This window comes from Dryas octopetala, chromosome 7, assembly GCF_963921425.1.
Source record: "Dryas octopetala chromosome 7, drDryOcto1.1, whole genome shotgun sequence".
NCBI lineage: Eukaryota > Viridiplantae > Streptophyta > Magnoliopsida > Rosales > Rosaceae > Dryas > Dryas octopetala.
Window position 1 is genome coordinate 9,321,631 of NC_141372.1, and position 16,176 is coordinate 9,337,806.

The 16,176-nt window shown below is 35.7% G+C and overlaps 2 protein-coding genes across 2 annotated transcripts; one reads left to right on the top strand and one right to left on the bottom strand.

Annotated features, from left to right (window-relative positions):
* Nucleotides 1–6,740: 6,740 nt before the first annotated feature.
* On the top strand, nucleotides 6,741–10,356 carry LOC147279427 (uncharacterized). The gene is given in 5 exon segments (XM_086251533.1): nucleotides 6,741–7,123; nucleotides 7,219–7,778; nucleotides 8,203–8,289; nucleotides 9,891–10,135; nucleotides 10,138–10,356. Coding segments are annotated over 5 exon segments (1,275 nt in total). The 5' UTR covers nucleotides 6,741–6,772; the 3' UTR covers nucleotides 10,170–10,356.
* A 670-nt stretch (nucleotides 10,357–11,026) lies between these two features.
* LOC147279428 (Glycosyl hydrolase family protein) lies at nucleotides 11,027–15,943 on the bottom strand. The gene is made up of 6 exons (XM_086250349.1): nucleotides 15,484–15,943; nucleotides 14,989–15,294; nucleotides 14,098–14,267; nucleotides 13,635–13,732; nucleotides 11,967–12,731; nucleotides 11,027–11,828 (listed from the first exon to the last, which is right to left on the bottom strand). Exons 1-6 carry the CDS (start codon nucleotides 15,895–15,897, stop codon nucleotides 11,236–11,238), a joined length of 2,346 nt encoding a protein of 781 aa, XP_086106475.1. The 5' UTR covers nucleotides 15,898–15,943; the 3' UTR covers nucleotides 11,027–11,235.
* Nucleotides 15,944–16,176: the final 233 nt, after the last annotated feature.

Below are 16,176 nucleotides of genomic sequence, written 5' to 3' on the forward strand. Positions count from 1 at the left end.
TTAGTTTTACTTCAATTAAGTATTGGTTTTACAATCATGTTAAATCCAACTTTTGGATATGTTGTCCTTCATTTGTCTATCGTTCCTCATATGAGCCGAACTCATAAAATACAAACAAAAATCAAAACTATAATTTTAAAACTAATTGTAAAAATACACATTTATTTGCAAAATTAACAGGGTTAAGGTGAGGAGTGGTATCTCAATCTTCATCCCATTAAGGACGGGCCCGAAGGAATGAGGGATCAGATTTACAGAAAAAATAAATAAATAAATTGTCATCCCTATATTTCGGATAAACTGATAAATTACGCATATTTTGTATTTTTTAGAGAATTATATATGATAATGTTTGGGTTTATATTAAATTAAAGTCCAAGATGAAACAAAGTATCAAACCATGTATCCAGAAAATTGTATTTAAAAACAAAAAAAAACCATGCACCATCATCCCATTACGTATTTAGGATATACCTAACTTATATTTTCTAATCAAACTGGCCGGGTCAGGTTATATTTTCTTTATTCTTTTTTGTCTTTTTGTCAATTTTAGAACAGTGAGAAGCCAAAACTCTTTATGGCCAAAAAAAAAAAACAAAACTCTTTGAGATGTATCTGATCGACAATAATCATAATGCTGTCTAGCCAGTGCATTAGGAATTTTCTGCTCTTCTTAGTGTTTTAAAGCTATTATCTAGGGTACAATACAACGGACATGTTATCCAATTTTTTTTTTTTGGGGGGTAACAAAAGTCCTTTTCCGAGGGGCTGCCTTACTTTTTGGAATGAATCATGCCTTCTTCTTTCTAGGTACTTTTTTTTCCTAGTACTGTTTCTTTTTATATATAAACCTTTGTGTATAGAAGAGAAGCATTGCAATTACTTCATCATTATGGTTATTAATAGATAATTAGATATAAGAGGAAATTACAGATTTAGTCCAGTTATTTTATACCTAGTTCAATTTTGGTCCACAATCTTTTTTAAGTTCTGTTTTGGTCCACTAAATGTTCCACTTGTTCAGTAAAGGTCCATATTTGTTTTCTCAAATTTGGCATGCTTTTTATCCTATCAAATCTCACCCAAATTCAGCGAACATATACTTGTTTTAAAGCTATGTATTTCTTCTTTACAACCATATAAAAATCATTCAAATTGGAGTTCTAAAACTCAAGATAATTGACCCCAAAGTAGGGTACCCGAAACTGCCAATTTTTCAAACTTCACCCAATCTCAATTCTTTTAGATTATAATACTCCAAATTTGTTTTTATGACTAAGAAATGATGAAATATAACTTATAGTTCAATTATAATTGAAGAAAACACAACCCAAAGGATTTAAAGTCACAAATCTGGACCTTTACTGAACAAATGAAACAATTAGTGGACCAAAACAGAACTTAAAAAAGATTATGGACCAAAATTGAACTAGGTATAAAATAAGTGGACCAAATCTGTAATTTCCTCTTAGATATAATGGGTATGGTCCTTCCCCTTTTAATTTTTTGAAATCTCCTCACCCTAAGAAAAACCTCCCAGTTATCTCTTAAAAAATCATACGGGCATGTTTCGTATCTTTAATTATAATCTTATATATTGTATTGTAATTTTTGTTAGACGTTTATAAAATGTTTAATATCTCATTATTTTTATGTAATTTTGATAATAAATTAAGAAATAAGGAGTATAATAATTGTGCATACCTCATTTCAATTTCAGTCTCTCAACCTACCCCACCCTCCTTTATAATTCAATTTTCTTTTCTCACTTTTAACGGTCATCACATTGCATTTCAATTTTATATTTTCACATTTTCAGCCGTCATCATAAGGAAGGGTACACTTGGCCAAAAAAGAAAAGAAAAAGGAAGGGTACATTTTTAGTAGGGTCTAATGGAGTAATTATCACAGGCAAAACTAGCTACTATATAGTTTGGTAGGTGCATGGTAACTGTAATTGCCATTTTAAGAAGATGATATTGGAGCGTGACTGAACTACTATTATAGAGTTTGGTGGTGGCACACTGTGGTTCTTGGACACCTATCTAAAATTGCAAACCATATGCATGATATATGTCTCACGAGGAAAATCAGAAAATATAACAAATTAGTCAAAAAAAAAAAAACTAATATAGAAATTGGGTTTTGGTCCTAAGAAATGATTGTAGGTTCTGTACTTCTATTATTCTATATATGCATCAAGGGGCCACATTTTGTATAACATGACAAATCTAGGGTTTCTTTTTTTTTTTTTCATTTATTTGAGGAATACGAGAGATACAAACTTGGATATATTAGATCAGAATAGTTGATTGATCAAAAAAGAGTGCTGCTATTTGGATCCAAACTTGGATATTTACTGACATATTTAATTTAAACACTCATTTTACTAACAAATCACCATTAACAAACACATATATATAAAAAGTGCCCTTATTTGGATTCAATTTTTTGATTAGTAGCTTAAACATACTCATTACTCTTTACACCAACTTTCATTTTAAAAAATATTAAAATTTATTAGTACAACCAATATGTTTTCCTAAACTACCCTTAATAAAACACAACATCACACCCAACAATTCTACTAAACATACCTAACAAACACACCCAAACCCAACACTATCACCACCACCTCCCAACCCCAACGACATCACAACTGGATTCAGCCCCTGCAGCCGCTGCCCCTCATCACCACCGGCCACCACTACCACCCAACTAAGGTAATTTGTTTTCTAAGTTTTCTATTTTTTTTTTTTTTTCATAAATGAAATTTTAGATTTAAGATTTTGTTTTAAGTTATTTGGTACATTTTCGTGTGTTTTATTGCAGGTTGATATTACACTGAGTGATGGTACTTTGGCCAAAGCCGCTGTTCCAAGTGGTGCATCCACATCCACTGGGCACTGGTATATCTCTTATCTATTTTTTTTTTGCTCCCCTAAACGTTATGATATCTCAAAATTGTATGATGATATATGTTTAAAATGAATCAACTGGAAAATCAGGGCTTAGTAGTTGATTGGTTAATTGGTATGCATCTTGTCAAACACATTTTATTAATCATTTTTAGTTGAACTGTCGGAATCTACGAGGCTCTTGAGCTGCGTGATGGAGGGAAAGGGTGTCTCGAAGGTGAGTTATAGCCTCACTAGTCATACTTGGTGTTGATCTATTTGTGATTTATTAGTTGTTTATCCCTCTGTATTGTACTCATTTATTCATCGGCCCTGCTTTGATCGACAAGGTTGGTTGAATGTACTCAAATTTAATGTTTGGAATCTTTTAAATTGGCTTCAATGTTTTTACTTGGCTGTGTAATGCTCTTATATTGTTCCCTGCATATGAACTTTAATGTTTTTTTTGGGCTTAATTATCGATTTACCACTCAAAACTGTAACTCATTCTCACTTTACCACCTGAAAGTTTTTTTGTCCCAGATTACTACCTGTAACTTACATACATGTCCCATTTTACCTTGTTCCGTCAACAATTCCGTTAATGCTGACGATCTGGCCGTTAATGCTGACGTGGCGCGCTAGATGTGCGCCACGTGTCACATATTTTTTTTTTTCGCATTTTTTTATTTTTTTATTTTTATAAACTTTGAAAATTCATTAAAAATAGCTCCGAACTCAGAAAAATACAAGAAAAATTCCTACGGACTCGTCTTGACTAGCACTAATTTTCTATAAGGTTAAATTACCAATTTGCCCTCTAAAAATTTTCAAAAAAATTAGAAAGTCCAAATTTATTTCTAAAAAATTAAAATAAATTTTCCTCTATTAAATAAATTCTAGAATTTTTGTAAACTCTTGGACAAATTCTCAAAAATATTTTGAAAAATTACCAAAAGCTTGTTTTAGAGAATTATTTCGAGACTTTACAGAAATTTTAAAATTTTTATAGAATTTATTTTATAGGGAATTTTATTTTTCTCTAAGACCGAGAGGTCTTTTGGGTAGCAAGTGTTCACGAGAAAGATAATGTTAGTTTTTAGAAGACTAACGGTACAGACCTCATATTTTTTGGAGTTCGGGAGATTATTCTATGAATTTTCAAAGAGTCTAGAGTATTTTAATTTTCTAGAAATAAATTTGGACTTTCCAAATTTTTTGGAAATTTTTAGAGGGAAAATTGGCATTTTGACCCCATAGTAAATTAGTACTAGTTAAGACAAGTCGGAAGGAATTTTCCGTGTATTTTTCTAAGTTCGGAGCTATTTTTAATTAATTTTCAAAGTTTATAAAAATAGAAAAATAAAAAAATAAAAAAATACAAAAAAGATGTGACACGTGGCGCACATCCAGCGCGCCACGTCAGCATTAACGGAATTGTTGACGGAACAAGGTAAAATGGGACACGGATGTAAGTTACAGGTGGTAATCTGGGACAAAAAAACTTTCAGCTGGTAAAATGGGAATGAGTTACAATTTTGGGTGGTAAATCGATAATTAAGCCTTTTTTTTGTTGCATCATGATCCAACTGAACATACTGTTATTCGGTTTGGTATACCGATGGTGTTGGGTATATTTTAAGTCAATTATTTAAAAAAAATTCAAATTAAATGTTTACCCTTAATAGTTAATTTACATTATGATAAAATTAAAAATTAACATTTAATTAAATTATTAGGGCTACTGATAAAAAAAATTAGGTCCAAATAGCAGCACCTATACAAAAATGACTCATTAAGAAGCACACAAAAAAAAAATATATATTCTTTGGCCAAAAAAAAAGAAGCACACAAAAAAAAAAAACTCCTAATTACATGTAAGGAATATACTAATATAGTAATATTTGTCATAGATTTTAGGATCTATACCCTTAACCCACTTCATTCTATGGAAAAAATAACTGATATATCACCACGTGGTATAACCAATCAAACATATAAGGGTATTATTGGACAATGTGTTTATATTAGTAGGGTATAGTATTAATAACATCCACTCCTATTATAACACATAGACTAATTATACCACTTGTCAATATATCGGTTATACATAATAATTTCTCTATTCTATGTCACTAAAATTAAGGCTTGCGAACCATTTTTCAAATATATAAGGTAATGTTCTCTTATCAAATTCATATATCTATCTCATAATTAGCAAACTTCTTGCTAAGATAGATGTGGCTTTCATTCCTACTCATTTTATTATGCTAACTGAAGATGGTATTCATAGATGCTCTTATAACTGACATCAGAAAGTTATGTCGACCAGGCTTTTGGTGGTATTAGATGGAAGGCCTTTTGGCAATCCTCACTCCTTATGTTTGAAAATTAGACTTTGCAATTAGTTATGTTTTTCCGTGATGGTATTATGTGAAAAATGACTCAATTCGAACACAACTTGTTAATTCAAAAGGTAAAAAAATGTAAACGTGAACACCACAAAAAAAAAATAATGGGTAAATATAACACAAAATTCACTTGTTAAGAATATTACTCATATTCACATTGAAGTATTAATTGACTCGCTTCGACCGCAGCACCCATTTTCACAAAATTCACGTATTTGCAAGACCAAGAGCACGTATCATCAATAGATTCACGTTTCGCTCCCAATAAGGAGGAAAAAAAACTCATTAATACTATTCTTTTAACTTTCTTTCATTTTGATTCTGTTTCTTTATTTTTGAAGTTTCTTATACATTATATATTTATATGAGACGTTTAAAATCCCAATCTAAAGTTTTATCTAACTTCACTAGTTGACAAGAATTCTATAGTGCAGTTCTCAATTCCAACGAGACATTCTTTTTTCCCTTGGGATGAAAAGTCTAATTAGACTTCTGACATTCAATTATTTGCTTTCACTTTTGGCATATTCTTTCATTTTCGTTACTTTCACAATCCATAATCTATAAAGAGATAGAAATAGACTTCATAAACATGTCGTATTTTTGCAGATAGCGTGGTATCGTGTAAAAAAATAGTTTAACTCAAATACAACCCGTGAAGTTAATGGGTAACAAAATTGTAATACAAACCTAACATGTAAAAATGATGGACGAAGAAGACATAACTTATTTATCAGTTAGGATTGTTACTTATATTCACATATTAGATGTTGATTGACTCGTTTCAACCCGTCATATTTAACGGGTGTCACATATTGATATGAGAATGACATGTTAGCTCAATTGGTGGCTAACAGATTCACCTAATTTTAACACTACACAATAAACCTCAATCTAAAAACTAAATTTTTCGTACAGAGTACAATTTTAACATATCTAAAGAGAGATCGGGCCCACTAGGTTTCAATATGGGTCGTGTTTGACCTAATATTTTGATATTGGGCTGGTATGTGGACTTGACTCATAGCTTCCTGACCTTTTTTTTTTATTTGGAAAAGGACCTTTTTTTCTCATTCTTTTACTATTGAATTGCTCCTCAATTTGTTGATGTCCTCTTACACTCTCATTTAGATTTTTTTTTTTTTAGAACGACTCTCTCTCATTTACATTAATATTACCTTAATTCCTTTAATAAAATTTATCCATATAGTACTAATTGTAGTGATACATATGGTGGATCATGGATGACACTCAATCTTTTTTGTGGAGATAAATCATCAAAGTTCGAAACTTGTAGGCACTAGTTAGTTAATTAAAAATAAAAAAATAATTGTAGTGTTGCAAAATTTGTCAATTCTAATGATTTGTTCACTTGTATCAAAAGTTTAGTGACTATTGTATTGTGAAGTCAAAAAGGAAGGAAGGTGGAAGTTGTGGAACCAAAAAAAGAAAGGAAGGTGGTAAATGCTGAGATGGCAAAATGAATTCGAACCGTGCCGGAACGCGATTAACTCACCGAGTCATTTCGTTCTAAACTCCCAGAGTCCTCAATTTGCAGCAGCAATGGCGGTTGGGTGGAGACCATTGTTGCCTCTAATCTTAGTCTCAGCTCTGCCTCTCTACGAAGAGTGGGTCTCAACTCCCTCCTGCAAAAGGGTCCCACCAGCTATCCCTGACCTCCACGAACCCACCGAGCAGGAGGACCACCCGGACGACCTCAAGGTCATGATGGTCGCCAATCTCCTCCTCTTGGGCTCCGACGCCGGCTACTTCAACCTCCTCTTCCGAGACTACTACATGTCCAAGTTCTTCACGGTAATCCCCAACAAACCCATTTCCCATTTTGCCCTCGCCCGCTCCATTTATTTACAAACTGAGTTAGCCTGAATGAATGAATTTTTATCAAGCAGAAATCTTTCAACACTCTGAAGCCCGATATGCTGCTAGTGTTGGGCGATATCTCGGCGCGAGGGTACGAGTTGCCGAGGACCAAGTACTTGTCGGTGATTCGCCAGTTTCACAGGGTGTTGGGTCCGTTTCTCGGGCTGCCACTTCACGCTGTTCTCGGCGACCGAGATATCGGGGAGTGCGGTCGGCTGAGTGCGAAATCGGTGAGCTGGGTCGCTGAGAGATTGCCGGGTCTGGACTCGGCGGGTTGTGGGGCGTTTGACATCGGCAATGTGAGCTTTGTTTCGCTCAATGCCGTGGCTTTGCTTTGTGGGAACAATGAGTTGAGGTTCAGTGTTGAGAAGGTGGTGGAGAGAGAAAGCATGGATTTTCAAATGGAAAGGGAGGGCGTGAATGAAGGAATGGATGAGAATGGCCGAGTCAGGAAGAGGGGTTATGACTTTGAGTGGAGAGAGAATCCTATTCCATCTGGGTCTGGTCCTGTGCTCTTGGTTCACTTCCCATTGAACCAAAATGCAACTGCTGCTAAATGTGATGGGAGTTCAAACATTTTGGATGGCAGGTGGGTCTCTCTCTCTCTCTCTCTCACACACACACACACACACACACACACATTTTGATAGTATTTTCTTACTTTTGGGAGTTTGATTAGTTCAACTGGATGTTATACATTTAATCTCATAGACTTACATTCTAGTTCAAGACTGTGGCTATCAGTTTGTTTCTAAGCAAAAGAATCTGGTGTTGAAGTTGAACACATGATCTTAGTTCCCTTTTCTGCACTATTTTTTTTATCATGATCATCTTTGGATATGGTGAATACAATTAGACTATACTGAATGATTTTTTTTTTGTTGCTCTGTTTGAATGATTCTGAGTGATACACTATTGAGGGCCATGCATGTGCTGTTTATTTTGTTTTGTTGCTCTTAGTTTGTACAATGGCTAGAAGTTCTATTTCATGGGTTCACAAACTTTTACTCTAGGGGGCCTGTTGGTACCGGACCATACAAGCTGTTGCACAAGCTACCACCAAATGCTACTGAATATATCTTTCAAGCTCTCAAACCAAGGTGAGTTCATGTTCTTTGCACTTTTATAAGTGGCCCTGACCTTCCCCACACCCCACTTTATAAATAGGCATTTCATATGTAATCAGTCACTAACATGTTTATTAATTGATGCTCCTTGTTATTCTTTTGGCTCTTTAACATACTATATATACGCTAAGGTTACTCCATTGTGACTTGGAGGTAAGAGTTCGACAGGGGAAATAGCCTCTCCATAAGCAAGGGTAAGATGCGTACATCTGATCCTGTCCAGACCCTGTAAGGCAGGAAATGAAACTCAGATATCTGGAGAGGATCTAACAGTTGAGAAATGAGTCCTTATTCAAGGACCTTATTAGAGGATATTCCATATATATACATATTATTTCTATTTGGCTACTGAACTTATGTCCTCATTTATATAAATCAATTAAAAAATAATAATTCAAGTGCTGTTTAGACATGAATTCTACTCTGATTGTGTGTTTTAAAAAAGCATGTTAGTACCTGATGTGTGTTTTAAAATAAAGCATGTTCTGAAGGAGATGACTTCTCTGTCATCTCTGATTATCATAATTTTTAGGTGTAAATTTGCAGTGGTCTTAATTTGTTACATTTCAGAGTATTCCAATATATCATATTAGGTCTGATACGTTATTTATGAATCTTTTCTCTAGCTCATATAAGAGAAAGAGTATAAATTAACTTGATTTATAAATATACCTAGAGTTCAACATAATTTCATATATAGAGAACCAAACAAAGAAGCTTGTACATAATTGTCTTGTTAAGACACAACTAACGTTCCGCTTGAGAAGCCCTATTATTGATGCTTACCTCTGTCAGGTGAATGGCAGCAAGTGTGAGCACCATGTGACGTGTTGCAACCATTTCAAGAGCCACCTCTCTTTCTAGCTAGTATACAAAAATGTTCTCTCTTGTTGTGGCTTTGGGGAAGATGGCTTACTAGGTAGTGATTTTCTAGCTAGTGAACAAAAATGTTCTGTCTCTTGTTGTACTAAGTTGTTTATTGTATTTTTAAGACTTTTTCTTTTAAGAAAAAGAAACAGAAACAAAAACTTATTTCGGAGATGTGTTTTGTTTACATGCCATTTCTATTCTTTGACCATAAACATTGGAAAACAATTTTGTGGCCTGTTTTTGCACAACGTATAGGGTTTTAATTTTGAAAGAGAAACCGCTATGCAGGTGCTATGTTGGAACCTTCTGACTTTCCATTGCTATGGTGGTGGGGGCTGGTAAATTGTCATGCTCTGAAGTTGAGGGGATAAATTCTCCAAATCTCAAGAGTAAACTTTTGTTTTGTTTTTTTTCTTTTCCTTTTTTCTGGGTTTTGGGGGGGGGTGGGGGGCGCAAGGTAATGATGCTTGGTTTCTTTGTGTATAACCTGGCTTGATATATCATTTGCTATAATTAAAAGAAAATTCCTCCAATGTTTTCCCAAAATTTCCACTAACTTTGTGTTACCAAAGTTTTCTAATACTAAACTATTCCTTACTTTATGCTCACATAGGTTTTTTTTTTTTTTTTTTTTAACTCATTGTTGTGACCATAGAGTTCACATCTTTACCGGAAAGCTAATCAGTTTCCTTACTTGTTTGCAGGATTGTTTTCAGTGCCCACACTCAGGAATTCTATGATTACATCCATCCAGATGGAACCCGTGAGGTAACTGTTCCGGCCATGACATGGAATGCAAGGGATGATCCTGGATTTGTTATTGCCATTTTCCAAAGGAAAGGGTCAGTTAGCATCAGCTATTGCGCCCTTGCTAGGGAATCTCACGTTCTAATTGCCTATGTATCTCTTCTGGTTCTTTTAGCTTCAATTATGGTTTTCTCAAGCACAACTAACTTAGGATTTTCAAGACAATGATGACCTGATACATGTACTCTCTGTGTTGTGCATTATTTTTGGTGAAATTTTGTATGTACAATACTGTAGTATTTAGGTAAAGCGAAAGTCTTACTGAGGATATATAAGGCTCTCTGTTATGTGTTATTGGGTAAACCGAAAGTCTTATGTCATATTTGCTTGATTAACCCTTTGCTATGGCCACCGTTGGATTGATGAGAGGCGTACTTGTTTTTGGACTTGCAATTGAGCATTGAAGTTTTGAGTAATGTTAGAGGGACCATGTTTTGGCCTCATTCATATACCTTTTGACAAAGTCTTGATAGATTCTTTCCTTTTCAATGTTTTTATACACCTTTGCAGCAAGGTAGCCTTTCAATCACATAGATGGGCCGCTATTGGAATCGGTGGGATTAGGCTCTTCACACGCTCCTAATTCAGTTTTTGATGGCGTGTCATGTCCATGGTGAATTTGTTCATGTTTGAGCATCTCTATTGCATAGTGTTGTTTTGCCTTTTGGATAATGCTACTAGTTAGACTTATTTTCTTTGAAGATATATATAGGAATACTGCTCAGTAATTTCATGAGGTTGTTCTTGCTACTGCTTCCAACACCAATCACACAGCTCCAATATAGGCTAATGATAGTGACTCGCAATAGCAACACAATTAACACTTCTTTTTAATAATATTTATTCTCATGCTTCTACACCTTTTGATTTGGTCCATTATAACATTTAGGGGCCTTTCTCCTAATTCCAGTATTCCACCATGGCGTGCGTTCATGTTACTATTTTTGTAGTTTTTGTTACATATGAATTTACTTGTTGTGTACACTATTTGGATTACTTGACATTTATCAGTGATTCTCAAACGTGGCTCAGACTCAATTTTATAAAAGCATTTAATTCAATGAACACGAAGAAAGGCAGAGAACAGCTAGAACTGCCTAAGATTATTACCCATTTATGCTCTAATATTTATCATTTAAGATTTGCATTTTGGCTGTTGGCATTGATTGCCAAGGCAATCAAAACATTTTAATCATATTAATTGCATGCTAAATTAACTGTTACAAGAAGCAACTCCTCATATCAAACCATGACATCAAAAGGGTACTCTTCATCTCCTACAAGTAAGAAATAGGAACCTTCTTCTAGCACCATCAAGCCATCCTCGTTTGCATGGCTGAGGTGTTCACAAGGGTTCAACATGAACTCAACTTCAGCTCTTTCCCCAGCACTCAATATCACACTTCTGAACCCAACCAACTGCTTCACTGGACTTCCATTTCTGGGGTTTTTCTGACCCACAAAAAGCAGCACAGGATGCTTACCAGCCATCTCCCCATCATTTTTAACCGCAACACTGACTTTGAACAACTTCTTCTCACAGAACTCTTCACCTAGATCAGGGACTAACTGGTACCGGCCGGAGTCCGAGTCTTTAACCGTCTGACTAACCAATGACTCATTTAAGTAGAGCATGTTTTGGGTTACAGCAGAGGCAAACTCATAAACATAGTTGGAGTAGCTGAGGCCATAGCCAAAATCAAAGACCTTTTGGCCTTTGTAGAATCTGTAAGTGCGTCCGGGATAGCCTGATTTGGGGTCAGCCCTCATTCTCATGTCTGTCATTGGTACTTTGACATAATCTTCTTTATACCAAGTGACTGGCAATCTTCCACCTGCATATATAGCAACATTACATAAATCACACACTTTCTCGGCCAAATTCTCTTATCAAACAGTTTGACATGTTATGTTATGTCAGTTTCAACCATTATTTGCGTATTTGTTACTGGGTTCATTGTCATTAACTTTACCTGGGTTGTGATCACCAAAGATGATTTCTGCAAGGGCAATTCCTCCAGCTTCACCTGGATATCCAGCCCACAAGATGCTTCCAACTTTTGGGTCATACTTGGAAAAAGATATGTCAACTGGACCACCACAAAGCAGCACAAGAATGACTGGTTTCTTGGCAGCTTTAGCCACACTTTTAATGAGTTCCTGCTGCTTACCAGGCAGGCCTAAGTGCACTCTGTCATGTGCCTCTCTCTCTTGGCTTTGGTCCAACCCCATAATCAAAACCACATAGTCTGCCCCCTTTGCTGTCTCAACTGCTTTCTCAATTGTTGCTTTGGGGCACTTGACTGTATCACAACCTGGGTGATACACTGTGTATTTAGCATAGCCTTGCAGTGCTTCCAATGGAGTAATGGATTTGCAAGGAGGGCCATGATAGTTTCCAAGAAGTGTTTCTGAAGCATTGGCATTGGGGCCTATGACAGCAAGTGAAATGCCTTTTAATTTGGGCAGTGGGAGAAGTCTGTCAGAGTTCTTCAGGAGCACTATGCCATCTTCTGCAGCTTCAAGGGCTAAAACCTGGTGCTGTTTGGAGCACACTTGGTCTGGACCAATGTTACCAAAAGGTTGCTTTGCTGGGTTGCCATCAAACAGGCCTAACCTCATCCTTATAGAGAAGAGGTTGTGAAGAGCTCGGTCTATGCTAGCTACAGCCAGCTTTTTCAGCTGGACTGCCTTTTTTGTGTGAAGCTGCAAGTAGGATCCACAATCGACATCCATGCCTACAATATTTTTTCAAACAGAAGACATGTTGCTTAGCTTTATGATATTTCTTTATCAAACTTATTTGGACTAAATAGATACTATGCACTCAATGTAGAATGAGTAATGTTAGCAGAGGAGTGTAAATCCTCTCTGCTCATATTTTTGTGCTAATATTATGTTCATATCCAAAACTAGGTTATTTTAAGTTTTCATTCAGTAATTTTTTTTTTTTTTTTCAATATAAATCTTAAACTCAAAACGTTCAATCCTAAATTTAAAACTCAAAACGACGTTATTTTATATATAAACACAATATCAACATAGAAAACATAAACAAAAAATCATGCATTTTGCACATTTATGAATTATATTGTGACCACGTTTCTGATAGAGATGAGCAATCTACATAAGCAAGTTTCATCTTTAATTCATTATTAGAAATTTAGAGCTGTGATCCATAGCTAAGGTACACAATACAATAGTTTTACTACTCATTCGAGATTTTTGTTCCTTTTTAGATCTCCATTGAAGTTTAGATGGAGTTGTTGTAAAGATTTTACCACTAATAGTAATAGAGTCCTTTCTCAATCTCTATGCATATTTGGTGGGTAACTAAATGCGGTCCATTTTTCTTTTTCACTTGCTTAGCAAAAGAAAGTGAACTAATAATAGAAAGAAGTCCATTTCAAGCAAAGCCCATAAATTTGTGGGCCCATTGGTTCAAAATGGGCCAGACAATGACTTGTAAGATAATGCATGCAGAATTGCAGATGCTAAGGGACTAGATTACATTACCCAAAAAATAAGTGCTCAGAAACAGAAACATAGATCACATCACATGTGAGATATCAAATTTATCGTACAAATTCGAAAAAAGACAAAATGAAGAAAGAAAAGGAAGGGTCCCACTGCAACCCTACCTGCTTTGAGTACATCGACGACTGCATCTTCTGGTGCTTTAGCATATCCTTGCACATCATGAATAATAGACACTGCATCGCAGTCCGATGTTATGTACCTGATTATTCCCCAATAGTTAGTTAACAAATATTAACAACCATATTTTAAATACAATGGCGGTGAATATTAATTTTTCTACGTAATTAAGTAGGGCTCACAATATGTAATCCAACATTCCAACCATTATCGATTGGGTTTAGCAAAATTCTTAATTAATTAAAGCAAAGTGGTGCAAAAGTTAATAATACCACAAAAACCATGATGGAAATTTGATCGATAAAACAAAGATATTAATTTTAAAGTGATATTTAAGTGACAGTTGATGGGTAATCTAATTAGAAGTGTCGTAAAATTTACTCCTACACCCAAATTTGATCTCCTTCCTCCTTAATAAAAAAAAAAAAAGGATATTTAGGTACGTACCCATGAAAATCCCATTGTCGTCTGGCAATATTGGTTAAGAGGTTGTAATCTGCACAGCTTGGGACCCCATTGACACGATTATAAGCACACATTATGCCACTGGCTCGACCTTGCTGTACACAGCTCTGGAAGGGAGGTTGGTATGTGTCTGCTAGGTCTTGCTGACTCACCTGCAGAACCACAAGTCACAACGCATGCAATGCAACAAACAAAATTAGAAAATATGACATTATACAAGATTTTAGTACATGCAGGAAATCTAGGAAAAGTCAAGTGAGGTCTTTTCTCATCATAAAGAAGCAAAATACTCCATGACATTATGACTCATGTCATATTTAATGTAACAACTGTCGGTTCAACAAATTAGATGTTAAAACTACAGTAATTACTAGTATTATAATGAGAAAAATATTAGAAATTATTATAATAATAAAAAGTACATTTTTCTTTAATTTGCTAAAGTGGATAAACCAAATGAAAAGATTCTGCTAATTCAATTAGACATTCAGCTAAAGTTAATTATCTTTTTTCTCTCTAAAGAAAAAGAAAAAATAAAATAAAAGAACTCTAAGGTATGGTGGACTGTCATCTTGTTTTTGGCCCATGCACACAAGTGTGAGGAAAATTTTATGGCATGAATTATTAACTGACATAATTCAAAACCCAATAAAGTGCTTCTGAATTTTGAGATTTTTAGAAGCAAATTAAAATATCATTATCCCAAAAGAAATTAAATATCGTTAATGGCACTTAAGCCAAGAAAAAAGTGATAAAGTGTGGAACCAAAAACCAAGAAACAAATTTAATAAACAATCCCAGCTGTAAAGATTTATGCCCTTTCCCAAGTTCCAAATATTATGCAGATTATAGACCAATAGGTGAAAAACTTACATGAGCATCAAAGGCAAATCGATTCACACCCTTCCAATTGTCCAAATCATAAGCTGTGAAATGCTTGCAACATGCTGAGGCCTGAAGCTGCCCTCCAAGCTTGAGCTCCCCTCCTTCAAAAGAGTCACCTTGAACCCCTCTCACATAGGACACTGCATATTTGCCTGTCACCAATGGGTCCTCGCCAGGTGTCTCTTGCCCTCTGCCCCATCTTGGGTCCCTAAAAATGTTGATGTTTGGAGCCCAAAATGTCATCCCTGTGGCCTGTCCAGCATTGTACAGTGCTCTAGCTTCAGTTCCTATCACCTAAACCACATGAGAGAACCAAAAGCGACATGGGTTTAGTGCGTTTTGGGAGTAAGAGATCAAAGAACGCAAAAACTACGATATGGGTTTTGATCTCCAGCCAAAAAAACGATCTGGGTTGCAATAATTTCAGCCAAAAAAGGTAACTGGTACCGAGTTGAGTTTGTTTGACTCGGTGGGGTGACTCACCTGACCGATTCGATACCAGAGGCGCTCGTTGAAAGAAGCGGCGGTGAGAATGACTTGAGGGAAGCTCGTGGCATGGGAAATGGTGCCGTAGAGTTGAACGCCTTTGCCGACGTTGGCCACGCCGTGTAAGGCCTCGGACCACCACTCGTAGGCGGGGATACCGAGTCGGGGAATCGGAGGGGCCGAGTTGACGAGTTGGGAGATCTTTTCATCCAATGTGAGGCGCGAGACCAGGTCCTGGACTCTCTGTTTGATGGGGAGGGTGGTTTTGCAAAAAGGGTAGGAGGTGGTTGATGGGTTGGATGAGTCACAGGAGTACGGAGGCTGAGTTGACTCAGTAAGGTGAAGGAGGAGGGTGAAGAATAAGAAGAAGAAGAAGAAGGTAAGGGGTGTGAGAGTTTGGAGCTTCATCATTCTGTGTGGTGTTTGTTAGATGAAGAAGTGAATGCAGAAAAAGAGTGAGTTTATAGGGCAAGTACTACTGACTTACTGAGCACTGAGGTATATAAGAACAAAAAACCAGCTCACTCAGCCTCATTAGTCATTATCGTTTTTATATGTAGGTTAAACAATTACTATTTTTGGCCAAAAAAAAAACAATTACTATTTAATTTGAATAGATTCGTGTAAAACCATTGCCAAATATAAATTGGTGACACATTACACATATATCACATTACGTCACCATGTATA